This window comes from Schistocerca serialis, chromosome 2 (genome assembly GCF_023864345.2).
Source record: "Schistocerca serialis cubense isolate TAMUIC-IGC-003099 chromosome 2, iqSchSeri2.2, whole genome shotgun sequence".
NCBI classification, from domain to species: Eukaryota; Metazoa; Arthropoda; class Insecta; order Orthoptera; family Acrididae; genus Schistocerca; species Schistocerca serialis.
Genome location: NC_064639.1, coordinates 230,571,756 through 230,599,210, shown reverse-complemented (window position 1 = coordinate 230,599,210; position 27,455 = coordinate 230,571,756). Strand labels below are relative to the sequence as shown.

General features: G+C 40.0%; 1 protein-coding gene across 2 annotated transcripts in view; it reads left to right on the top strand.

Annotated features, from left to right (window-relative positions):
* The window catches only part of LOC126456981 (N-acetylglucosamine-6-sulfatase-like), a 73,385-nt gene extending 50,172 nt beyond the window's left edge, over positions 1–23,213 (top strand). For both annotated transcript variants that reach the window (XM_050092936.1, XM_050092937.1), the window contains exons 3-9: positions 1,690–1,893; positions 9,638–9,796; positions 17,955–18,125; positions 18,579–18,780; positions 19,113–19,426; positions 19,662–19,778; positions 22,718–23,213. In XM_050092936.1, the coding sequence (XP_049948893.1) occupies positions 1,690–1,893; positions 9,638–9,796; positions 17,955–18,125; positions 18,579–18,780; positions 19,113–19,426; positions 19,662–19,778; positions 22,718–22,873 (1,323 nt within the window). In that variant the 3' untranslated portion in view covers positions 22,874–23,213. The remainder of the gene's footprint in view (positions 1–1,689; positions 1,894–9,637; positions 9,797–17,954; positions 18,126–18,578; positions 18,781–19,112; positions 19,427–19,661; positions 19,779–22,717) is intronic.
* The last annotated feature ends 4,242 nt before the right edge of the window (positions 23,214–27,455 follow it).

The following is a 27,455-nucleotide window of genomic DNA, read 5'->3' as shown; positions in this document are numbered from 1 at the left end:
GTGAGTAGCAATATATCCTTTTCATAATATTTTTGATATTCCTACTTGGACTTTCCACTGTCTGTACTCTTAATATACTTGATAAAGGGAGCTTTCAGACAACATATTGTCATTTCTGCATGTGCAAAGAAACTGAAAAAGTGATTATTGACATACATTTCTGATGTGTCATTTTGAAACATACACTCATCTGGAGGACAAAGTAAATTTTTAAAGTAGGGCACTTTACAAGAAACTCTGTTTTTGTAGTCTTATTACAAACACATACGTATTCATTCTGTTTGGGAAAGCATTTGGCACACATGTCAGAAATGTCATTTTTGAAGATGCAAATATAGTTTATAAAGAAGTGAACAGAATGTGAGACTGGCTGAGTGCTGAATTTCTATCGCTACAGTATATTTCTATGCCCAACTGTGTGAGCTAAGTAACACCTTGTGATAGTTTAACTAGCACTTCTCCTTCCATCATACAGTACATTTAACAAAACCAATTTATGGAAAGTACTTGTCTGAACATGTTAACATACACTGATGAGCCAAAACAATACGACCATTGTCCAAAAAAGAGACTGAATGCTGGTGAAGTGACTATGACAAATTGCAGATTGTTATTACCCAGCATTTGTAAACCAAACTTTCAGAAACAGCAGAGGTGGTCATCTGTTCGCATGCTGCTGTGGTGAGCATCTATGGAAACTGTTTGAAAGCTGTTAAAACCACGAGTAGGTGACAAGGTGTTGGTTGTCAACACATCAGACTGATTGTGAAGGTTGGAGGCTTGCCTGCACTGTAAAGCAGGATAGATGGTTAACTGAGGCAGACCTGATCACAAATTACAATTCTAATGCAGGCAAAAGAATTTCAGAGTGCATATTTTTGAACATGCGGCTCCGCAGCATGTGCCTATGTTCACCCAGCAATATCATCAATTAAGACTTCAGTGGGCATGGTATCATTGAGTTTGGACCATTGCTCAATGGGAATGTGTTGCCTGGTCAAGTGAATCATGTTTCTTGTTACGCCAGGTTGGCCACTGGAGACTGTATTGTACTGTGGGGGGCATTCACCTGCCCTTCCATGAGACCTATGATAGTAATCGGAGTCACCATCACAGCTGTGGATTATGTGACCATTATTGCAAACCGGCTGCATTCCTTCATGTTTGATTTTATTCCCAATGATGGTGGCATCTTCTAACAGGAAAACTGTCTGAATCATGTTAGACTGGTTTGAGCATCCTGATGGTGAACTCGTGTTGGTGTCTTGGCCACCAAATGTGCCTGATCTGAACTCACTGGAACACATTTGGTACTTTATCAACTGATAGCTCCATGCTTGCAAACCATCATCATATACTTTAAGGGAATTGCATGACCTGTGGATAGAAATCTGGTGCCACATAGTTCCGCAAACCTACCAAGGACTTGTCAAATCCATGCCATGCAGAATCATGGACCAACACATTAATAGGCAATTGGTCATAATGTTTTGGTGCATCATACCTTTAGATTGAAATTATGTTTGTAACACAGAACATAAGAAAAGTTTAAATAAGTGTAAGAGAAGCTTGTAAATAGCAACTATGTTTCACTGCTTGTATAGATAGGACTGAAGGACTCATTGTAACCTGCCACTGTTTTGACATTTACTGTTGCCTGCAATGAAATGACCTGTTGAGTTCTTACAGTTCGTTACGACACCTATATGCTGTCCCAGCAGAACATCTATTTTAACGGGCCTTTACCAGCATAATCATCGCACTGTGAACAATTCATTTGAAGGGAATTGTTTTGGGAGGAAATGGCAAAATGAACTGGAACCATATGCTTTACCAGTTCCTCTGAGATCTCTTGGTTATAAAACATTTTATGCTGGAAAATACCTCAATCAGGTCAGTAAGTTATCTGTTCTCTTTCAAGAACATACTCATTCTCATTTGTGTCTAGGAAATCAAGATAAATAACAATAATATGGAAATTTTACTAAGTTGTTTTTAAATTAGCCTGATACTAACACTGTTCATCGTAAGTGTAGCATAATAAATACTTAATCTTAATGGATTTGGTTAACTAATATTAAAAGTACTTTCAATTTCGTTATGACTCTATTCTGCTGAGAATTACATACATGTTTGACTGAACATAGATTTGCATAAAAGAAACATACTTGGATTGCAGTATGATAAAAATATTTTGACAGGCAAATTGCTGTTCAATGTACTAGCAGTAGCGCTATTAGAGAGAGTATGAGCTTAGATAGGACATGCATGGCACATGAAACTGACTGTTGCTTTTTGCAAGGTATCATGCTGTCAGTCAACTTTAGTGATTTGGGGAAAGCATTAGAGACATTACTGTGGGTGGCTAGACAGGGAGTAGAATAATATTCTGCCCATTTAAGTGTCTGATGCGTCACCTAGTTTGTGATACCAAAAATTGTGTTTGGACTCTTGTCATTCTCTGTTGTATTATTTATGATACCCACCAGTTTATAAGTTTGAAAATGATTTATAAACTATTTCTTTTTGTGGTAATGTTGAATTAGTAAAAGTACATGAAGAACCAAATACTGAGAGAATGCCATCGTTTTGGATTAGTTATCATTAAGAATTATCAGTAAACTCATATTGGGTTAATGTACTGGCCAGTAAATGTTTTATCAACCATTGTGTATTGAGCACCTGCCATCATACAACATTGGAAGCACATGTGGTGTTGAACATGGGATACTTGTGCAAAACAATGCTTACAGACTTATAAATGTCACTGTCTGTTGTGTGACATCCATTGTCATATACAGGCCTTCTCTGTACTTCCCCATACATTAAGTCTTCAGCTGTATGCATTCATGTTTCTTCTGCCCATCTTCTGTCACATACTCACTTTCCATTAATATTGTTACCTCGATTTTATCTTGTAGAATTTCATGTAGATACTTACCTTGTCCACCTCAATTTCATTTTCAGTTCACTGTCCTAGGAATTCCTTCCGTGTATCCCTCCATTGTTTACTCAGCCAACCCTCAGTTCTTGTATTCTTTCATTGTGAAACACAACTATCTGTTTATTCATATGAAGTGTTGAGTGCTAATGATAAGGGATTTCAAATCGATTCCATATTTCTGGATTTCCGGAAGGCTTTTGACACTGTACCACACAAGCGGCTTGTTGTGAAATTGCGTGCTTATGGAATATCGTCTCAGTTATGTTACTGGATTTGTGATTTCCTGTCAGAGAGGTCACAGTTCATAGTAATTGACGGAAAGTCATCGAATAAAACAGAAGTGATTTCTGGTGTTCCCCAAGGTAGTGTTATAGGCCCTTTGCTGTTTGTTATTTATATAACCCCCATCCCCCATGAACCATGGACCTTGCCGTTGGTGGGGAGGCTTGCGTGCCTCAACGATACAGATAGCCATACCGTAGGTGCAACCACAACGGAGGGGTATCTGTTGAGAGGCCAGACAAACGTGTGGTTCCTGAAGAGGGGCAGCAGCCTTTTCAGTAGTTGCAGGGGCAACAGTCTGGATGATTGACTGATCTGGCCTTGTAATGCTAACCAAAATGGCATTGCTGTTGTGGAACTGCGAACGGCTGAAAGCAAGGGGAAACTACAGCCATAATTTTTCACGAGGGCATGCAGCTTTACTGTATGATTAAATGATGATGGCATCCTCTTGGGTAAAATATTCCGGAGGTAAAATAGTCCCCCATTCGGATCTCTGGGCGGGGACTACTCAATAGTACATCGTTATCAGGAGAAAGAAAACTGGAGTTCTACGGATCGGAGCGTGGAATGTCAGATCCCTTAATCCGGCAGGTAGGTTAGAAAATTTAAAAAGGGAAATGGATGGGTTAAAGTTAGATATAGTGGGAATTAGTGAAGTTCAGTGGCAGGAGGAACAAGACTTTTGGTCAGGAGAATACAGGGTTATAAATACAAAATCAAGTAGGGGTAATGCAGGAGTAGGTTTAATAATGAATAAAAAAAATAGGACTGAGCGTAAGCTACTACAAACAGCATAGTGAACGCATTATTGCGGCCAAGATAGAGACAAAGCCCATGCCTACTACAGTAGTACAAGTTTAGATGCCAACTAGCTCTGCAGATGATGAAAAAATTGATGAAATGTATGATGAGATAAAAGAAATTATTCAGGTAGTGAAGGGAAATGAAAATTTAATAGTCATGGGTGACTGGAATTCAACAGTAGGAAAAGGAAGAGAAGGAAAAACATAGTAGGTGAATATGGATTAGGGCTAAGAAATGAAAGAGGAAGCCGCCTGGTAGAATTTTGCACAGAGCATAACTTAACCATAGCTAACACTTGGTTCAAGAATCATGAAAGAAGGTTGTATACATGGAAGAGCCCTGGAGATAGTAGAAGGTATCAGATAGATTATATTATGGTAAGACAGAGATTTAGGAACCAGGTTTTAAATTGTAAGACATCTCCAGGGGCAGATGTGGACTCAGACCACAATCTATTGGTTATGAACTGTAGATTAAAACTGAAGGAAGTGCAAAAAGGTGGGAATTTAAGGAGATGGGACCTGGATAAACTGACTAAACCAGAGGTTGTACAGAGTTTCAGGGAGAGCATAAGGGAACAATTGACAGAAATGGGGGAAAGAAATACAGTAGAAGAAGAATGAGTGGCTTTGAGGGATGAAATAGTGAAGGCAGCAGAGGATCAAGTAGGTAAAAAGACAAGGGCTAGTAGAAATCATTGGGTAACAGAAGAGATACTGAATTTAAATGATGAAAGGAGAAAACATAAAAATGCAGTAAATGAAGCAGGCAAAAAGGAATACAAATGTCTCAAAAATGAGATTGACAGGAAGTGCAAAATGGCTAAGCAGGCATGGCTATGGCTAGAGGACAAATGTAGGGATTTAGAGTCTTATCTCACTAGGGGTAAGATAGATACTGCCTACAGAAAAATTAGAGAGACCTTTGGAGAAAAGAGAACCGCTTGCATGAATATCAAGAGCTCAGATGGAAACCTAGTTCTAAGCAAAGAAGGAAACAGGAAGGTGGAAGGAGTATATAGAGGGTCTATACAGGGGCGATGTTCTTGAGGACAATATTATGGAAATGGAAGAGGCTGTAGATGAAGATGAAATGGGAGATATGATACTGCGTGAAGAGTTTGACAGAGCACTGAAAGACCTGAGTCAAAACGAGGCCCCCGGAGTAGACAACATTCCATTGGAACTATTGACAGCCTTGGGAGAGCCAGTCCTGACAAAACTACCATCTGGTGAGCAAGATGTATGAGACAGGCGAAATTACCTCAGACTACAAGAAGAATATAATAATTCCAATCCCAAAGAAAGCATGTGTTGACAGATGTGAAAATTACCAAACTATCAGTTTAATAAGTCACAGCTGCAAAATACTAACGTGAATTCTTTACAGACGAATGGAGGAACTGGTAGAGGCCGACCTCGGGGAGGATCAGTTTGGATTCCATAGAAACGTAGGAACACGTGAGGCAATACTGACCTTACGACTTATCTTAGAAGAAAGATTAAGGAAAGGCAAACCTACATTTGTAGCATTTGTAGACTTAGAGAAAGCTTTTGACAATGTTGACTGGAATACTCTCTTTCAAATTCTGAAGGTGGCAGGGGTAAAATACAGGGAGCGAAAGGCTATTTACAATTTGTACAGAAAGCAGATGGCAGTTATAAGAGTCGAGGGACATGAAAGGGAAGCAGTGGTTGGGAAGGGAGTGAGACAGGGTTGTAGCCTCTCCCCGATGCTATTCCATCTGTATATTGAGGAAGCAGTAAAGGAAACAAAAGAAAAGTTCAGAGTAGGCATTAAAATCCATGGAGAAGAAGTAATAACTTTGAGGTTCGCCGATGACATCGTAATTCTGTCAGAGACAGCAAAGGACTTGGAAGAGCTTTTGTACGGAATGGACAGTGTCTTGAAAGGAGGGTATAAGATGAACATCAACAAAAGCAAAACGAGGATAATGGAATGTAGTCTAATTAAGTCGGGTGATGCTGAGGGAATTAGATTAGGAAATGAGACACTTAAAGTAGTAAAGGAGTTTTGCTATTTGGGGAGCAAAATAACTGATGATGGTTGAAGTAGAGAGGATATAAAATGTACACTGGCAATGGCAAGGAAAGCGTTCCTGAAGTAGAGAAATTTGTTAACATCAAATATTGATTTAAGTGTCAGGAAGTCGTTTCTGAAAGCATTTGTATGGAGTGTGGCCATGTATGGAAGTGAATCATGGAGGATAAATAGTTTAGACATGAAGAGAATAGAAGCTTTTGAAATGTGGTGCTACAGAAGAATGCTGAAGATTAGATGGGTAGGTCACATAACTAATGAGGAGGTATTGAATAGAATTGGGGAGAAGAGGAGTTTTTGGCACAACTTAACTAGAAGAAGGGATCGGTTGGTATTGTTAGTCATCAAGGGATCACCAATTTAGTATTGGAGGGCAGCATGGAGGGTAAAAATTCTAGAGGGAGACCAAGAAATGAATACACTAAGCAGATTCAGAAGGATGTAGGCTGCAGTAGGTACTGGGAGATGAAGAAGCTTGCACAGGATAGAGTAGCATGGAGAGCTGCATCAAACCAGTCTCAGGACTGAAGACCACAACAACAACAACATCTATATAAATGATTTGGGAGACAATTTGAGCAGCTATGTTAGGTTGTTTGCAGATGACGCCGTTGTTTACCAACTAATAAAGTCATCAGAAGATCAAAACAAATTGCAAAACGATTTAGAAAAGATATCTGAATGGTGCAAAAATTGGCAGTTGACCCTAAATAACAAAGTGTGAGGTCATCCACATGAGTGCTAAAAGGAATGGTAAATCAGTCTAATCTAAAAGCCGTAAATTAAACTAAATACCTAGGTATTACAATTATGAACTACTTAAATTGGAAGGAACACATAGAAGATGTTGTGGGAAGGCTAACCAAAGACTGCATTTTATTGGCAGGACACTTGGAAAATGTAACAGATCTACTAAGGAGACAGCATACACTACGCTTGTCCATCCTCTTTTAGAATATTGCTGCGCAGTGTGGGATCCTTACCAGATAGGACTGACTGATTACATCAAAAAAGTTCAAAGAAGGGCAGCACGTTTTGTATTATCATGAAATATGGGAGAGAGTGTCACAGAAATGATACAGGATTTGGGCTGGACATCATTAAAAGAAAGGCATTTTTCGTTGCAATGGAATCTTCTCACGAAATTACAGTCACCAACTTTCTCCTTCGAATGCAAAAATATTTTGTTGACACTGACCTACATAGGGAGAAACAATCACCACGATAAAATAAGGGAAATCAGAGCTCGTACAGAAAGATATAGGTGTTCGTTCTTTCCGCACGCTGTGCAAGATTGGAATAATTGAGAATTGTGAAGGTAGTTCAATGAACCCACTGCCAGGCACTTAAATGTGATTTGCAGATTATTGATGTAGATATAGATGTAGATTCATTCATTCATTCATTCACACATTGTGTTTCATCAACCACATCAGGAAGGAGTCCCTTTAGGGATGTGGAACGAGTCAAGTTATACATTAACAGCTAGACACGAACAACTGCTGGATACTTTGGTGAAGTGTACTAATAACAAATTATATCTAGTGCTAAACTACTCAAATTGATAATTATAATAATTAGTTCTACAACACTTTATACATGTACTTTATGAGAAAAATAGCTATTATTTAAAACAGGGGAACAATGGCTACTATGAAAAAAGACCACTGCTCCTCCTCCTGTAGTACTCAGCTGCTTTTATCTGATACTTGTAGTTCAAACAAATCATTTTAACTGTACTCAGACCACTGTTAGCTTTCTATATGGTGGAGAAACTGGGATCTGATGGTTTTGCATTGTAAGTCCACATCTCACTATCCTCAAGTCACAACTGGTAATACAAACTGATGACAAACTTTCCGTTTCAGGTACATCGAAAGTTTAGCTTGAGTGAAGAGGTGCAGTGATTGAAACATTTGATTTATGTTTGGGAAAGTCAAGTTCTGAAACCCTGTTTGGACACTCAGGTTTAGCTACTTCATGGTTTATCTAAACTGATTATAGCATATGCCAAATTGGTTTCCTTAAGTAGTGTGCAGCAGATACCTCATATTTGTTACATGAGAGCTTGTGCATTGTATCTGAAGTTGAATAATGTAGGAAAGAAGGGTTGGAAGGAGGGAGGGGGGGGTCAATGATAGGTTGCTCAGAACCCAGGACAACAGCAACTCCTGATGTGCTTGGAGAATCAAAAATGAGGTGGCCTCTATAAGACTGTAGTAATGGCACTATAAGCATACTATCATTCAGGTAATTCATCATCTACAATCTATGAAGACAATATATATTTGATTTGTAATTTTGTTCTTCATTTGTTGCCAAAGGTCCTAAATCAACTTTCATAGCCAGAAGGTAGCCAGGTCATATTTTGATTTTAGAAATTGTTGCCATTACCAGTGTGTGGCAAGCAGAGGTTTAAGAATGTTGTCATGTAGTTTATATGCTTGTCATTGTGTATAAAAGCCTTCTGTTAAATACGACACACACCTGCAGTTTTATGTGCTCTGTATACTGTTCCAGAAAAACGTTTACTGGATAGGTATATTAACCTCTATGGCTCCCCTCTTGCTGATTCATTTCCATAGCAAAAATACATGTAAAACTGTTAAAATACATGATTATTACAAGTCATAGCTTTCAAGTGAACCTCAGAAAATTACATTTAAGTGCAAGTTACTTGGTGCATTTCACCCTAAAAATGTCTTTATCACCAGTTGATTAGCAGAAATTATGTTTAAAATGTTTTCATTCTGTGGTATCACATCATGTTATATGTTTGAATAATTTATCATCCAAGCAAAAAGTAATTAGAATGACAGCTCAACATATACATGTCTTGCAAGTTTAAATGTTTTTCTCTGTTGCCTCCACTCCTTGTCATCCTAACACTTCTTGTTGCAGTCTGTCCTTTTTTTTATGTCTTCCCTGTCTGCTACTGATAGTCTTACACCTTATCAGGTTGCATCTGTTGCTACTGTCATATCATTATTTCTCTCTGTGTGTCATGATTGTTCTAATTTGAACTGCATTTCTGGGTAACTGCAGCATTTAATCTTCAAAAACACTGATATCCTCCAACCATCCCCACTTCTCAGGCAGTAAATGGCATATGTTTGCCAACTTGTGATATAAATTTTATAAGAAACTGTTGTTGAAAGGTAAAAGTCCCTGTAAAGGTCATAAATGTGAGTTATGGTTGTGAAACAAAGTACTTTGCATAGTGATATAGGCATCCAAATAGTACCATTGTTTTGTGGTCTCTTGTCTGAATTGTAAACTTAGTTGGGTCAAAATTTAGTCAACTGTACGTTTTTGTGTAAGTAAAGCTTTTCTTTTTCTGAGGCAAGAAATTTAAAATATTTATTTTGTGTTTTGCATTGCAGTATCACAGTGAAAATATTTTGAATCAATTATTTAGTAACAAGTTTGTGTGAAAGAAAATGAAAAAGAAATAAGTGAAGCATAAATTATAAAATATAAAAATTTGAAAATGTACATGTTTTGTCTAAGTGTATGATAGTACATCTGTTGTATCCATTGCAGTATGGCAGGAAAGAGAAGGGAACTGCACATGTTCCACCTGGATGGGACTGGTGGATTGGACTTGTTGGAAATTCCCGTTATTATAACTACACTCTCTCTGTCAATGGAAGCAGAGTTCAACATGGAGATCAGGAGGGTGATTACTTGACAGATGTGATTGTGAGTATCTTTCTAAATCTGAGATATCACATGAGGTAGGCTGACTTGAAAAACTTGTTGATAATTTGTTATATCCAGTCAGTACCCAAGTTGACCAGCTTTACAATGATAATTTGAAACTCAAACTGTAGAGATTTTAATACAGCATTTTGCTGCATTAGTTCAACAGCTTTTTGAGGCACATGTTTGTTTTGTTCTAGTGGCAAACTACTGCTCACTCAGAAATCCTCAGGTCTTGAATGGTTTTTGCATTTAGATTCCTTTTCTGACTGTGATAATAAATTAAAATGGGTAATACACATTGCTGACAAACATGGCAAAGTGTTCATTACAGAAACAATGTGGGCTATATCTGTGGAACGACCCATTGAAAATGCCACAAGATGCCAGAGGACAGAATGTTTATTTGATAATTAGCTCCAGTCTAACTGAGCAACAGCCAGTCAGTCTACATTAGGAATTGAAGAAATCAAAACACAATCCTGCTATTGAGGCAACATGAACACATATAATAATGAAATTATTTACACACACAGCTAAAGGATATATTCCTTCATCCATCCATCCATCCATCCATCCATCCATCCATCCATCATGTTTCATAAATACCACCAAGAAGGACAACATTCTTGAATGTGGAATAACACAAGGTATACATTAACTAAATGCCAGGAAATCACGGAAATTTAATTTCTGTGCTATATCAACAGCAAACTATCATTGTAATGCTTAATGCTATTTATGCTTATGATAGCTAAATTTAACTGAGTAAACGAGAAAGCTGCTAATTCAAAAAATATTGTTACCATATCCGTTGTGCTATATAGCTGATGGTATTTGCTATTGATAGCTTAATATTTACTTGACTACAACAGTATGTTTTCAAAGAAAATATTTACTTACATCTGTAAATACTGAGTCCAATTTAAAGAACATTATTACTTGTCATGCAGCTTTACAGTGAAATCATATTAAGGAATAAGTGTATTGGTAGGTGAATGTAAGAATTCCAAGATCCTTAAAAAGGCTTCTGCAAGATATACGGTTAGTTACTTTACACAGAATTCTTAATGCTTGCACCTGCTGAACAAACACCTTATTTGGTTAAGGTACACTGTCCCATTGCTCATGTCTGCTAAATAAACACTTTATTTACTTTCCACCTCTTCTGTCCTATCACCTCCTCTCAACTCACGTTCCCTCACCTCATTGTGCAGTGCTCTCTGCCAGTGCACTCACTGATCTTTTCCCCTTCTCTGGTCCTCTCCTTTCTGCTCTCTTTTTTCCCCTTCCCTCCCTCCCCCTCAGCTTCTCAACTCTACACTAGACAATCCTGTCTGCCACCTCTAGTCTCTACACACTCCACTGTTCCCTGTTCTCTCATCCACACCCTGCTATCCTCCCCCTTCCCCATTCCACTACACACTACAGATTGTTGCTCCCATTCAACACATTACAGTTGCAGTCTGGCCTAAGCAGCCAGAGATAGCAATCATGTGCCTGTGAGGTGTGCTTGCTTATGTGGATGCATATGTGTTTTTCTTTTCTGATGAAAGCTTTGGCCAAAAGCTTAATGTGTTGTGCCTTTCTGCAACTCAATAAGTTCTCTTTACAGTAAGTAACAATCTATTCATTCCATAATTGTTGTCTTTATTTACTTTAGGTATACTGCCTCAAAATATAGTTCTGTTAGACAAGGAGTGAAAATGAGCTATGCCCTTGTCTTTAGATCAATACATTGAGAGATAATGGCATATCATGCTGAATTGAGCTTCTTGATCTAATTATCAAGACAGTCAACTGTTATAACCTTTAATCACCAATAATTGCGTGGATATTCAAACTTAGAAACAATAGCTGGTTACATGATAACAACTCAGTCTCTCGCATACGACTGCCGTGCCGTGACAGGCGGCCAGCGCCTTTCGTAGCTAGGTGGCGCTCCCGTGCACAGCCGAGTTGCGGAGCGCCTCTATCGCCATTTGCGCGTACTGTCATGGTGGCACTGTTAAATGTTGTAGCACTGTCACAACACTTTTCCCCCCTTGAAAAAAAAAAAACACTCACTTCCTTGGAGTCATGGACAGTGCGGAGACATCCATGGCCTCTTGTGAGGCCCGGAGAAGATCCCGCGAAGAGACATGAGAGTATGGTCCGAAATGTCCAGGACGGAAGCTCGTGCGTGGAACGTGCCTCCTGGACGAGATGATGGGTGAAAACTCCGGAGCAGCATCCATAGGTGTCGTGGACCTGGGGGTGTGCTCCAGCGAGATGGGTCCCGGAGAAGGCGGCGTCGCGACTGGGGCCGGTTCCGGCGTATTCGGAAACGGTAGTGACGTCGGCTGCATCATCACGGACGGTAGATCGGCAGCAGCGACAGGACTGGCTTCTCGGGCTGGTGGGGGCGAAGGAAGGGGCGGTGGCACCGGCGTGGCCACCACACGTGGGCGCATCTGGTCGTAATGGCAAACAACCATGCCGTCGTCCATACGTATTTCACAAAGCCGGCGGCCACGAAGAGCCTTGACCACCCCTGGAATCCATTTAGGGCGAGATCCATACCCTCGTGCCCACACGTCGGCGCCCACCGAGTATTTTCCCACACTAGGGGACACAGCACAAGACCTGACAGGGTGAAGCAGGTGCAGTAGAGTGCGCGGTTGGCGGCCATGCAAGAGTTCCGCAGGGCTGCGATCACCCAGAGGCGTGAACCGATAAGAACTCAGAAATTGCAGCAGAGCATCATCTGTGGAAAAATCACAAAGGAATTTTTTCATCTGGCTTTTGAAAGTGCGGACAAGGCGCTCGACCTCCCCATTCGATTGTGGATGGAAGGGCGGTGCTGTATCGTGATGAATCCCTTGTCCAGTACAAAAATCACGGAAGGCCTGCGAAGAGAACTGACGGCCATTGTCCGTGACGATCGTGGATGAAAGACCTTCTAGTGCAAAGATTTTGGACAAAGCCAGCGTCGTCGCCGCAGTGCTGGGTGATGGACTTCGAACAACAAACGGAAACTTCAACAGTAGCCAATAAGTACCGAAGAAGGAGCCGGCAAAGTCAGCATGCACCCGTTCCCATGGCTGCGCCAGATCAGGCCACGGAGAGGGCATTGTACGAGGTGCAGCCAGTTGTTGAGCACACTGACCACACGCAGCAACCATGTGGGTGATGTCCGAATCAATACCAGGCCAATAAACGTGCCTGCGGGCCAGGGACTTAGTCCGAGAAATCCCCCAATGGCCTTCATGCAACGGTTTGAGAACATCTTTTCAAAGAGAGGCTGGCACCACGACCCGTGGAGATGCGCCATCCGTCGCCAGAAGAACAACACCATCATGAACAGACAGACGAAGGTGCAAGGCATGGTAGTTGCAAAGGGGATCCGATGCCCAGCCCTTTGTTCTGCCCGGCCAACCCCGTTGAACAAAACCAATCATGTGACGCGGGACCGGGTCCCGCACAGTAGCCGACGCGACCTGCGAACCTGTACGTGGAAAACCCTCGACTGCACGACGTTCTTCCTCATCAATGTGGAAACAGAGTAGTTCATCACGATCGAAAACTGGGTTGGGGCCCATCGGCAATCGCGACAATGTGTCAGCGTTGGCATGCTGGGCCGTGGGGCGATAGTGAATCTCATAGTGAAAACAAGACAAGTATAAGGCCCAACGTTGCAGGTGGTGAGCTGCCTTATCCAGAAGCGATGCCGATGGGCTGAACAGAGAGACCAGCGGCTTGTGGTCGGTGATGAGGTGAAACTTAGAACCATACAAAAAAATGCGAGCGCCTCCTTTTCGATTTGAGAGTAACGCCGTTGCGCATCGTTGAGGGTCTTGGAAGCATAGGCGATGGGTTGTTCCGACCCATCCTCATACCGATGGGCGAGAACAGCCCCTAGGCCATACTGTGACGCGTCAGTCGCCAGAACCAAGTGCTGACCCAGACGGAATGTGGCAAGACAAGGCGCCGACTGCAAATAAGCCTTCAGGTGGACAAAAGCCTGCTCACACTCGTCGGACCAACAGAAATGGACGTTTCTGCGTAATAGCTGATGCAGAGGATGAGCTACCGCCGCCGTGGATGGAATGAATTTGTGATAATAAGCAATGTTGCTTAGAAATGCCTGAAGTTCTTTGACTGTAGATGGCCATGGTAGAGCGTTAATGGCCGCAACGTGCTGACGTAGAGGACGTATACCCTCATGGGACAATTGGAAACCAAGATACACAATGGAGGATTGGAAGAACTGTGACTTGTCCAGATTGCACTTCAACCCAGCCGAATGCAAAACCTGAAACAGTGAACTCAAATTGTGAAGGTGCTCCTCAGTGGAGGCCCCCGTGACAACAATGTCATCGAGATAGTTTATGCAGCTGGGAATGGAAGCCGTGAGCTGTTCCAAAAACTGCTGAAAAATGGCCGGCACGCTAGCGACGCCAAATGGTAACCGCTGGTACTGATACAACCCACAAGGAGTGCTGATGATGAGAAATTCCTTGGAAGAAGCACCCAACGCAACTGATGGTACACCTCCAATAAGTCAAGTTTGGAAAAGAACTGGCCCACAGCGAGTTTGGTAAATAACTCCTCAGGACGGGGAAGAGGATAAGTGTCAATGAGTCTCTGAGCGTTGACGGTGGCTTTAAAATCACCACAGAATCGCAGACTCCCGTTTGGTTTAGAAACCACCACGATTGGGGATGCCCATTCATTGGAGGTAACAGGAAGGAGAATCCCTGAAGCTGTTAACCTGTCTGTCTCAGCCTTGACAGGTGCACGCAATGCCACCGGAATAGGGTGTGCCCAGAAAAACTTAGGGCGAGCTGTAGTTTTAAGAGTAATGTGGGCTTCAAAATCCTTGGCACGACACAGACCAGCAGAGAACATGGACGAAAATTCAGAACACAATCCATCCAGCTGTTGATATGGAATATCCTCAGATATGAGCTGCACATCATCATCAATGGAGAACCCGAACAACTGGAAAGCATCATAACCGAACAGGTTTTCAGTGCCCGCATGATCCACCACATAAAACGTGAGGGGCCTGACAACAGACTTGTCTGCATCTACATCTACATCTACAGCTACGTTTATACTCCGCAAGCCACCCAACGGTGTGTGGCGGAGGGCACTTTACGTGCCACTGTCATTACCTCCCTTTCCTGTTCCAGTCGCGTATGGTTCGCGGGAAGAACGACTGTCTGAAAGCCCCCGTGCGTGCTCTAATCTCTCTAATTTTACATTCGTGATCTCCTTGGGAGGTATAAGTAGGGGGAAGCAATATATTCGATACCTCATCCAGAAACGCACCCTCTCGAAACCTGGCGAGCAATCTACACCGCGATGCAGAGCGCCTCTCTTGCAGAGTCTGCCACTTGAGTTTATTAAACATCTCCGTAACGCTATCACGGTTACCAAATAACCCTGTGACGAAACGCGCCGCTCTTCTTTGGATCTTCTCTATCTCCTCCGTCAAACCGATCTGGTACGGATCCCACACTGATGAGCAATACTCAAGTATAGGTTGAACGAGTGTTTTGTAAGCCACCTCCTTTGTTGATGGACTACATTTTCTAAGCACTCTCCCAATGAATCTCAACCTGGTACCCGCCTTACCAACAATTAATTTTATATGATCATTCCACTTCAAATCGTTCCACACGCATACTCCCAGATATTTTACGGAAGTAACTGCTACCACTGTTTGTTCCGCTATCATATAATCATACAATAAAGGATCCTTCTTTCTATGTATTCGCAATACATTACATTTGTCTATGTTAAGGGACAGTTGCCACTCCCTGCACCAAGTGCCTATCCACTGCAGATCTTCCTGCATTTCGCTACAATTTTCTAATGCTGCAACTTCTCTGTATACTACAGCATCATCCGCGAAAAGCCGCATGGAACTTCCGACACTATCTACTAGGCAGTGGAAGCATCAAACTGGCCAATAATAGGAATTTTCTGTTTATTATAAGTTCTCAGATTTCGCGTAACTGGAGACAAGGGAGGGGAGCCCAACTCCAAATACGTGCGAGAATTAATGAGAGTTACTGCAGAGCCAGTGTCCACTTGCATGCGAATGTCTTTATCCAGAACACGAACAGTAACAAACAACTTATTTGTTTGAGAAAGCACACAGTTAACATCCATGTCCGAGGCCTCGTCCCGTCGACAGGAACCTTAGGGGACTGACACACAGAAGCAATGTGGCCTTTTTTCCTACATGAATTACACGTGGCCCAACGTTTTGGACACACGGCCCTGTCATGCTGTACGAAACAACGTGGACAAGAAGGAAGTGCGGAACGAACCTGCTTCTGTGGTTGCTGTTTTCGCTGCGAGTGTGGCGGCCCAACGCGACGTTGTTGACGCGAGTGAACTGCCGCCACATCTTCGTTCTCCTGGGAAACAGGCAATTTGTCCATGTCGAAAGTTGACTGTACAGCGCCTACATCACACCACGCGTCTATTTTCACGCCAGCAGCGTGCGACACTTCAAAGGATTGAGCAATGCTTAGAACTTCCGACAACGGCGGGTTTGGCAGTTGTAGGGCACGTTGCCGAACTTCTTTATCAGGAGCAAGCCATAGAATAGCATCCCTAACCATTGAATTAGCATAAGACTCATGATGAGTGTCCGTGACAAACTGACATTTCCTACTCGGACCGTGTAGTTCCGCCGCCCAAGCCCGGTAAGATTGATGGGGCTGTTTATGACACCGGTAGAACGCCACGCTGGCGGCAACGACGTGGATGTTTTTGCAGTAATAATTAGACAATAAGTCACACATTTCTTGGAAGGACAGGGAGGCAGGTTCCCGCAGAGGGGCTAACTGAGATAGCAGCTGATAGATCCGTGGGGAAATCCAAGATAGAAATAACGACTTACACATAGGAGCGTCGACAACGCTGAAAGCCAAGAAGTGTTGCTGCAAACACTTCTCATAATCCTCCCAGTCTTCAGTGGCCTCGTCGTAAGGAGGGAAGGGAGGCGAAGAAGAGGAAGACAGACGGTGAGTAAGCGACGTCGACAACGCCTGAATAGCAGCCGACAGCTGTGTTTGCTGTGCTGTCAGCTGTTTTTGTTGTGCCTGAATAGCAGCCGTCAGTGGTGTTTGTTGTTCAATGAGTGCTTGCATAAGCTGTTCCATGTCTGCCCCATCACGAACACACAAATCCACAATGCAGTGAAAAAAAAAATATCCGACCTCGTCGCCTAAAAGTGTTATAACCTTTAATCACCAATAATTGCGTGGATATTCAAACTTAGAAACAATAGCTGGTTACATGATAACAACTCAGTCTCTCTCATACGACTGCCATGCCGTGACATGAGGCCGGCGCCGTTCGTAGCTAGGTGGCATTCTCGCGCTCAGCCGAGGTGCGGAGCGCCTCTATCGCCGTTTGCGCGTACTGTCGTGGCAGCACTGTTAAATGTCGTGGCACTGTCACAACATCAACATGTTATTTGCTCATTTCACTCATGAATTATGATGTTGTAATTTGTGTAAATCTTCCCAGTCATCCACGCCTGAACGCCTGACTACTGCGGACTCGCTGAAACCTGTGTATTATGACATACTCCATGGCAATGTTTGGCTGAATATCTGGCTTTGTAGGATGGCTAGACATCTGGTATCTGACCAAACAGCTATCTATTTCATCTTTGGTTTACATGTGTGAGGGAAGTCATGGAGATAGCCACTTCCATGGGACCAGATGATGGACATGTCATCCACATAATGGAAATACCAAGTAGGTTTTCCACTTGAGTGACTTCTGGGCTTCTTTCTATGGCAGTTTGCTTCACAGCTACATGCCATAACAATTATTTCAAGAGTGCCATGTCTTCAGCAAGGCACCTACCTTGTATCTAGGATTAAGTTTCTGATCTGCCTGTTTTTGCAAAATTTTTTTTAACAAAATTTAGTTTCATTGTGTGTCAACAATGAAAGATAAAGACCAAAGTGAAAAAAGTGTATATCTGTAAATTCATTTATTTATTTTATTTTATTTGTTTATTTTTTTCATTGATTTGATGTGCATAATTTATGCATATAATATGAGCATGAGCCATTGCTTTCTTGTGTTAAAATTTTCTCTTTTGTATTGAAAAAGAAAGTAAAGGTTTTCTAAAAATTTGCAGACCTCATACAGCTTGGAATTCTTAAAGCAGAAAGATGTTCTGTCCTCTGGTTTTTTTATGATGCTGGCTCCACCAGCACCTCATGCACCATTCACACCTGCACAAAGCTACAGTGGTTACTTCAAGCATGTCACAGCCATGAGAACAAAAAATTTCAATGTTCCCAGCAAAGTAAGTCACATAAAATTTATTATCAAATTCGTTCTACAGGATGCTCAAAAAGTATCTCCACAGTGTCGTATGATTGTTAGCCATGCGTGCACTTTCGACATTTAATGTGAAAATTTGTAAGTAAAAATGATTATTCAATAAATTAATAACTTGTAATTCACTGAGTTTAATTTCAGTATATTCACTGCGGCATACGGCACCTGTGGCTAACAATCATAAGGCACTGCGGAGAGACTTTTTTAACACACCGTTTAAAATTTATGTTTTTTATTATTCCTTAAGCAATATTGTATTTCAGTCTAAATTCTTTTTGTATTAAAATCCAACTTTGCCCTGTCTCCTTTAACGCGTCACTGGATGCAACTGAGAACTAAATGTCCTGCAAAAGGACATTGTTTCTGTTGAGTACTCATTGTGTATTTGTATCTAATTTCTCCTCTTTTTTATCTTCAGCACAAGCACTGGCTTCTACGTATGCCTCCTGAAGAGCTTCCAACAACTACCTTGAAAACACTTGATACATATTACCATAAACGATGGGAAACATTGTTATCAGTGGATGATATGGTAGAGTCAGTAGTAAACACATTAAATTCTATGAATGTACTGAACAATACATATATTATTTACACATCTGACAATGGATTTCATATAGGTATGCATTCAAGTTATTACATGCATTGCTCTCAATTGAGAGATTTTTTTAAAAAAGTGGAACATAGCATATTATTGACAACAGTAAATGAGTGAGCTGTACTTACTTCAAGATCAAATGAGTAATGCTGTTTCCAATATTTAGGATCAACAAATCTTTGCTTAAGATGTAAATATTTTTTATCTTTGTCTACTGGTTGCTTTGAGAGAATTCTAGCAGTAACCTGTACTTCACGTATGTTAACCTAATTTGATATCTTAATTGTGTTGCTACTCTACAAGCAACAGATTCTTTACTGTTTGTCCATATATCAAGCCATGTTTCCTTTGCAGGTCAGTTTGCTCTACCTTGGGATAAAAGGCAGCCATATGAATTTGATATCAGCGTCCCTATGTTAGTTAGGGGCCCAGGTATTCCCAAGAAAAAGGTTATTTATGATATTGTTTTAAATATAGATTTGGCACCAACCATTATTGATATTGCTAATGCTTCACCTTTGATAAATATGGATGGAAAATCATTTAAACAGTTATTAATATCTGTGAACAAAACTAACAAAAGAGGTTTTCTTGTGGAATATGTGGGTGAAGGAAATGATGAAACGATTGATCCAAAATGCCATTTACCAGTGGATAATGATATCAGTGTAAGTATGTTCCACATTGGAAATATATTGTCTTCATTATACTACTCTCACAAACATTAATTTTCCAATGCAAGCTCAGTATTGTGTACTGCTCTGGATCAGGAGTTGATTCATTGGGGACAATAAATACTGTTGCAGTCGATCTTTATGACCTGATGAGAAATGTAACAATTTAAGAAAGACCACTTTGATGTAAATAAGTTTAACTTTTTTTTTTTCAAATTTTATGTTATAGCAATGTGTTCAAGCAGCATCCTGCAAGTGTCAGGATTCACGTAACAACACTTACACCTGTCTACGCTATATGTCTTCAGCAGAGAATATTATTTACTGCCAGTTCAGTGACTCAGAGGTAATTATATCTCGGTATATTCTTTAAGAGCATGCATATTTAAGCTGTGGATAGGACAAAATGTTCCCTAACATGACATACAACACTCAATCTACATGACACTGCAATGTTGCTCAGTGTCCCACAATGTGCTGCATAACATTTTGCGACACATTGACATGATGCAGAACATGTTGCAAGCTCTCGCTCTAAGAGGGAGTGCATGTGTCGTGTCAGTTCCATGCCATTTGTTGCAGAGTGTAATTGCGTGTGCAAGATGACCCTCAACATGTATGTAGTGTGGGGAGATGAAACTGTGCTTTTACCTAAAGTTTCTGAGAAAAGAAATAGAAGTCTGATTGCATACACTCCATTCATAATTTATCCATGAAAAATAACAGAAAGTAACATCTTCAAAACCTACTGGTGGCAGACAGGAGGATATGAAGTTCAGTGCATGGTTTGCGTATGATGCAATGAAGCTTTTGCTGAAGGGGACAACAACTTCTGGTGACTTTGACATGTTGGAGACACACACAAGTCATGTTTTAATTATTTATTGTGAGAATTTACATAAAGGATGCTACAACAATTATTTTATTGTAGGGTGGATCATGTTCAATAATCAGAATTGGTAGAATTTTTTCACTCATTCTCCAAAGAAATATTACACATAGAGAGGATAATGCCCCCCTCTGAAATCCCTTAATTTTGTTTTTCATATTTCCATCCCAGGACAGATATCTTATATTATTTATTGTTTGTTTTGCATTTCTCCCAACTAGAACAAAAAAACTAAATATCTCTATTTATTACTTCGTTTACAGTAATCACACAAATCTGATTCCATATTTCTAGATTTTCATAAGGCATTTAACACTGTTCCCCACAAGCAACTTCTACGACTTTTAATCAAATTGCATGCTTACAGAATTATCATCTCCTCTAAGTTTTTGTTACATAACAAATCACACAAATCTAAAAGCACTGAATTGAGCTAAATATGTGAAGATCACAATTTTGAATAACTTAAATTGGAATGACCACCTAGATAATGTTGTGGGAAAAGTGAACCAAAGACTGTGATTTATTTCCAGAACACTTAGAAGGTGCAACACATCTATGAGAGAGACTGCCTATACTACACCTTGCCATCCTCATCTGGAGTATTGCTGCATGGTGTGAGATCTGCATCTGATAGGACTTAGGAGGCACATCAAAATAGTTCCAAGAAGGGCAGCTCATTTTCTGGTGTCACTAAATAGGGAAGACAGTGTCATGAATGTCATACATGAGTTGGCATCACAGTCATTCAAACAAAGGCATTTTTATAGCAGCAGATCTTTTCATGTAATTTCAGTCACCAACTTTGTCCTCCGAACTTGAAAAAAAGTTTGTTGGTGCCCTTCTACATAGGGACAACTGATAATTGTAATAAAATAAGAGCAGTCACATGGAAAGATTTAAGTGTTTATTTTTCCCATGCACTGTTTGAGAGTGGAACAGTAGAGAAATTGCTTGAAGGTAGTTCGATGAACACACTGCCAGGCACGAAATTGTGAATTGCAGAGTAGGCATTTAGATGTAAAATTACTAGGATGGAGACTGGCTAGCCAATATTTATTTTCAGGGGGTGAAATTTCAGTAAATACATTTAAAAGTGTGGATACTATTTTTAGCTTTTGAAACTGTTAGGTCCTTCCTCTAGGAGGGACAGGTTTGAGCAGGTCACTCAGACATTGTGCTGAGAAGGACACACTAACTTACTTTGTAGAATAAACACCAAACTAGTATCTAATCTCATTTCTCTCGTAACATGTCTAGTTTTGGTTGCCCTAAGTCATTGCCATCTCTACTAGCCATCTTCTTTCCTCTACTATTTGTATACCACTCACATTTTGTTGTGCCCCCACCCCCTGCTCTCTACTTTACAATTCATAACACCCTATTCATCCATACATTCATTCATCAGGTTCGATAGACTTTTCCATTTAGAAGTTGATCCTTCAGGGATGTGGAATGAGTCAGAGTATACATTAGCAAAAGACAAGCAAATCGCAGAAACAATGTGTGTGCTGTATTAACAGTAACTATCACTGTACTGCTCAATGCTATTCGTGTTTTTGCCAGATAAATTTAAATAAGGAAGCTAGAAAGAAAGCTGCAACAGCAGAAAAATGCAGCTGCTTTCTCAGTTACACAAAATAGCTGCTATTTATCTCCTGTTGTTAGCTTAATATTTACTTGATCACATTAGTATTTCTCAATTACATATGGTAATTGGAAGTCCTGTTGGAATGTAAATAATTTAAGGAGTAACCTGACAACACAATGAATAGTAGATGTGTTGAGTCATCAAAAGGGACACAACTAAGACTGAGGACCTTTTTGTATTCAGGCAAATTCTTTTTCTAGCTCAGAAGTATTCTTCCAAAATCTATAAAAGCTCTCTGTCTTATTTATGTTTCTTTTGAAGACTCAACACTTCTACTGTTTGTGGAGTTATTACCTTTACTCCTTAAATTATTAAAATAGTTACCTACATTTTTAAATACATAAGGCTCTTAGCTCTGGGAACTACATTCTTGAGAAAAGTTTTATTTTTGTTCCAGTAAATTATTTTAGTATGCTCATTCTAAATCAGCCTTTGCAACAACTTATAAGTGTTTGCTGGAGAAGAAAATGGTATCAAATCTCCGACATTCCTAGAAGTGCTCCTCCTGTTCAGCTGTTCAAACATACCTCACTTACTAATTCAGAACTTGAGTTTAGATGCACCTGTAACACTGTAATTACCATCTCAGTTTCCCACAAAAGACAGGGATTTTAGTTCGAGTCTAGATTTAGCACACAATTTTATATCATTAATAGTCATATCCTCAATAGGCAGTACACTAATGCATCTAAAATTGCTTTCAGTTTGATGTGGTTTTAATAATTCATTTTTGTTTATATTTCAGAACTACAAAGAAGCTTACAATCTGAATGCTGACCCATACCAGTTAACAAATCTGGCATACAATTTATCCTCAGATTCAGAATCGTGGTATGTGAAAGTACTAAAATATCTTTCATCTTGTGTGGGACTGAAATGTAATTCCTTAATGACCAGATGACACATTTCTTAAAAACTCCAGTTGATCAATGTTTAAGATAATTCACTGAGAAAATATTAGCAGAACTGTTTGTTGTGGTGGCAACACCCAGTAAATTACTGTGTAATTACTGTCGTTTTGTCTGTATCCCATCTAATATGATATGCTGTCTCTACTTTTTCCCCACGGTCAGCTAGATGTTGAGCTGGCTCTCACAATGAGCCAAAATGCCTTATCCACAAACATATGTGTTTTGTGGAACCAATAGCTCACTGTGTAAGCTCATTTGAAAATAATGTGATGATTTCTTAATATTATTTGGCATTAGTGTTAATAAATTTTGTGAGTGATAACACCTAAACTTTGGTGTTTTTTCTTATCTGAATGTACACAGTGTAAACCAATTCTGATGTAAAAAAACCATTACACATAGTGTGTGTGTGTGTGTGTGTGATTGTGTGTGTGTGTGTGTGTGTGTGTGTGTGTGTGTGTGTGTCCTTCCCCGTCCTTCTCTAATCAATGAGACCGATGACCTTGCTGTTTGGTCTCTTCCACCAAATCAAGCCAACCCAATCCAAAGCACCACATTCACTTTCAGAATTATAATACAACTGGTTTGTGAGACTACATCAAGTTTTTGATTAAATTTTATAAAGTTGATAAAAACCAACTACATCTTCATACTTTGTTTTACTGCTCAAGATGGCATTTAGTGCAGTTGTGTTTAATGATCAAGCAAATAGAAATTACACTTCTGCCATAAAAAAGGGAATTTGTAGGAATCGTAATAGTGAAATTCTGAAACTAAACAAACACACTTCAAGTTAACAAAAAGCTGTGGAACTTCTAAATAGTGTTATTTTACATCTAAGAAACAAAAATTCTGAGTTGCAGATATCACAACATTGTTACTAACAATAAAACAAGTAAATTGCAAAATGGGAATCAGAAGACTTACGAAGAGTGGAAAGGAAGTGCCAAACAGGTATCAAACTTAGCAAATGAAATGATTGATGGTCGTGGGTAGAAAGAGAGGCAGTGTGCTGTCACAAGTAATGATGATTGTGAGAATGATGACGGATTTTGCAAACAGCATGTTAACAGAAGAACAAACCAGTTCACAAAGGGGGGAAAAAAAGCAGAAATCAGTTTCCAGTCATGAAAGGTAGTTAACTTGTGGAATTAGATGGAAAAAAGGCTGTTAACAAATCTGGTAAAAAGAGTTAAGGTAACAGCAACTGCCCTCAGATATCATCAACGAAGTACAACATACTTTTGTTTTCTGACAACCGTGGAAGAAAGTTAGCTGATACTCATAAAGCCACAAAACTGAAGTTAGCAATGTGGTGTAGCAAGTAGCAAGAACAAAAAGCATTGCAATAAAGGAGATTTAGAAGTGACAATCTTGCATGACAATGATTTTGCTGTTAGTGTAACAACTGCAGAAGATGGGGCATTTAATGAAGCCAATATCTGTATTGAAGGTTTAGCTATGTTCTTAGATTGAAACAAATTGGGAAACATAACTTTTGCTATCATTGTATGCAATGCAAGAATTACAACAATGTGGGAGAAGGCAGATTGCTACTTGCTGTAAAAAAAGACATGTTAAGTTGTTGACAGATACAATGAAAAGACACTTACATAAAGCATTCGGCCACAGCCTTCATCTGCAAAAGAGAGACACATACCATTCATACACACAGGCAAGCATGTCTCATACACACATGACTGCTAACTCCAACATATCAATGACTGCTTCACAGCCTATGCCGTCTGGATCCTTCTAACAAACACCAACTTCCCTGAACTGTGCAGGTGGGAACTGTCCCTGGAATATATTCTATGTTCCCATAACCCTCCCAGCCTCAGCCTTCATTAATTCATTAATCATTGTCACCTTCGTTAATTCGTTAATCATTGTCCTTACCCATCAGCCCCTTCCTGGTTCCCATTCCAGCACTACACAGCTCTCTATTCCACCAATGCACCCACAATCTTCCTGCTTTTCTCCTTTTGTGCCCCCCCTGCACTTCGTCGAACCTCCCAACTGCAGCTAGCTGCCTTACCCTCCTTAACCTCGTCCCTTAACACTTCCACCAGCAGCTCATACTCCTAACCTGCCATCCCTCCCCCTAGCTGCCCCAATCTCCTCCTTATCCCCACTACTTGGCTGCCTCTCTCATCATATGCTACTCGCATTGTAGCTTCAGCAACCAGAGACTGTTTTTTTTTTTTTTTTAACTCATGAGCATTAATTTACATTTTCGCCTCATTTCAACAAAACCAATACATTCCGTTGTGGAATGTATCGTGAAAATTTAAAACTTCAATTTTCCTTTTGCTGTCTACTCTTGCCACAATTGACTGGTCTAAGAGTAGCCTTGGATCCACTCAGCTGTTTTACATATTATCAGTATTTTCTAGGATTCTTAACTATCTCTTTCACTAATCTATGAGTGTGGAAGTTGTGTGGATCACACCTTTTACAGATGCATAAGTTTCTACCAATTTTTGAATGTTGACATGTCTAAGTTCATTTTTGAACCAAGAGTGCTACAACAATCTGTTTTCTCACATTTTGTTATTAAACCACAGTAGGTCTTTTCCATCCTTAATCCACTTACCAGATACACAGTGCTCCAGAACAAGATTAACAATCGATTTAAGCTTTGCACATAATTCCTCTATGTCCATCATATAGGAACTGAATGATGTCCATTCATTGTCTAAGCAGGATGCTAACAACTTTTACGTGCTCTTTCCATCATAAAATCTTCCCAGACTTCTTGATAGGTTTATTAACTTTTTTAATTATTTCAGCTGTAATACCACGATTGCTAATCCCTGTGTCTCTACTGACACTGTCGATAAGTTCAGGCCTGTTTGTAGCTTCTCTAGGTAATAAATATTTCCGTTATGTGTGGGTTGTCTCACTATTTGTTTGTTTTTAGAGAAAGGTTCAGAACTGCACAAGGTTATCTGTCTGTACCATGTGCAGCATCCCAGTCTCTTCTTGATGGGTTAAAGTCACCTCCAACTAATACTGTGTGATTAAGGTACTTCCACTCTGCTGAGTATAGACTTTCTTTGAATGATTCAACAGCTGTTATAGTGTAATCAGGTAGGTGGTAAAAAATTAGATGATTAATTTGAGTTGACCTTGTCTGGTTACTCATGTTCAGATAACTTTGCAATGAGACACAATTTTAGAGACATAATCTTTTTGTTGACTGCCATGAACACTCCCTCTCATATGACGATATCCTGTCGGTATATGTTCCATGTCTTGTTAAATATTTTGGAGCTGTCTACTTGGCTTTTGTTCACCTTTCATTTCAGAGTATACTCTGGGTATGACAGCTTTTCTGGAGAGGTTGGTAAATTCAGAGCAATGTGCTGTTAAAATCTTGGTATTTCAAGTGCCTGTACTTTGTACATGATCAGTTTTGCACTCTGCATATTTTGACCGGTGAGCCTTCTATCAGAAGACCACAAAGTATGACCTAGCCTTAAGTAAATGTTTCTTCTGTGTAGTGCACTCTCACCTATCCAGAGGAATCCTACAGTTCTCTCCCACCAACTTTCCTTCCTTCTATTAGGAAGAAATGGCATAATACTTTCGCATAGCACATATAGAAATAATGAACTCTCAGGAATGTCTTTAAAGTTCCATAATACTGTTCCCCAGATCGTACCCTTGTACCTATTTACATTTTATAGACAAATGAATACTGGTTCATCACTGAAAACAAACCTCCACAGCAGAATACAGAATCCTGTCTAAATTTTAAGAATCCACTCTAAATTTTAACAAGACAAAGTCTATTTGAATATTATTTTTCTGTTATTGTGGTTGTACAAATCAGAGTTAAACTGAATTGTAAGGCACTGTTAATCTTAACTATGCTTGTGGGGGTCCTTGATTGAAACAATTGAGGAAGACAGTGAATGATCTTCCCACAGCCACTGTTAGGACAGTTTATTCACTTGACTGGTTTTTATACTTTAAATCTCATTACCACATGTTTTGTTATTTTGTTGTATATACTGAAATCAGACATCTAACTGTTACAATGCAGATGAACATTTTTGTTTAAATTATGTGTTACATTAGTGATATATGTCTTCTTCTGCATCATTATCTGTTTCTCCTTCATCTTCTATGTGGAATACAGTGGGCAGTCATTTCACTGGTCAGAGACACATGTGTATTACATTAGTAGGATTCCAATTTGATTACTCTTCCCACAAAGAACAGAACCCAAAAGGAAAGGAAGCTGCCAAAATGATGCTCAAAATGACTAAATAGAAGCTGCACTTCCAGCTGTGTATGTTTTAACATGAAGGCAATGTGTAGGAATTTGTGAGCCACGTCATCAACTTGACTTGCCTTGGCGTTGATGCAACCATCTCATAGACAGTGATTCTCAACCTGTGGGTATGGGGGGGGGGTCATGGTAATGCTAAATGGTTAGGCACGAGCTTATAGAAAAGAAAAAAATGTGAATTCATAAACTGATCATATTACTGAAAGAAAAGAAAAGCAGTACACATTCTGATAAAATAAGAAATTAAAATTCATATTTATACTGATATAACC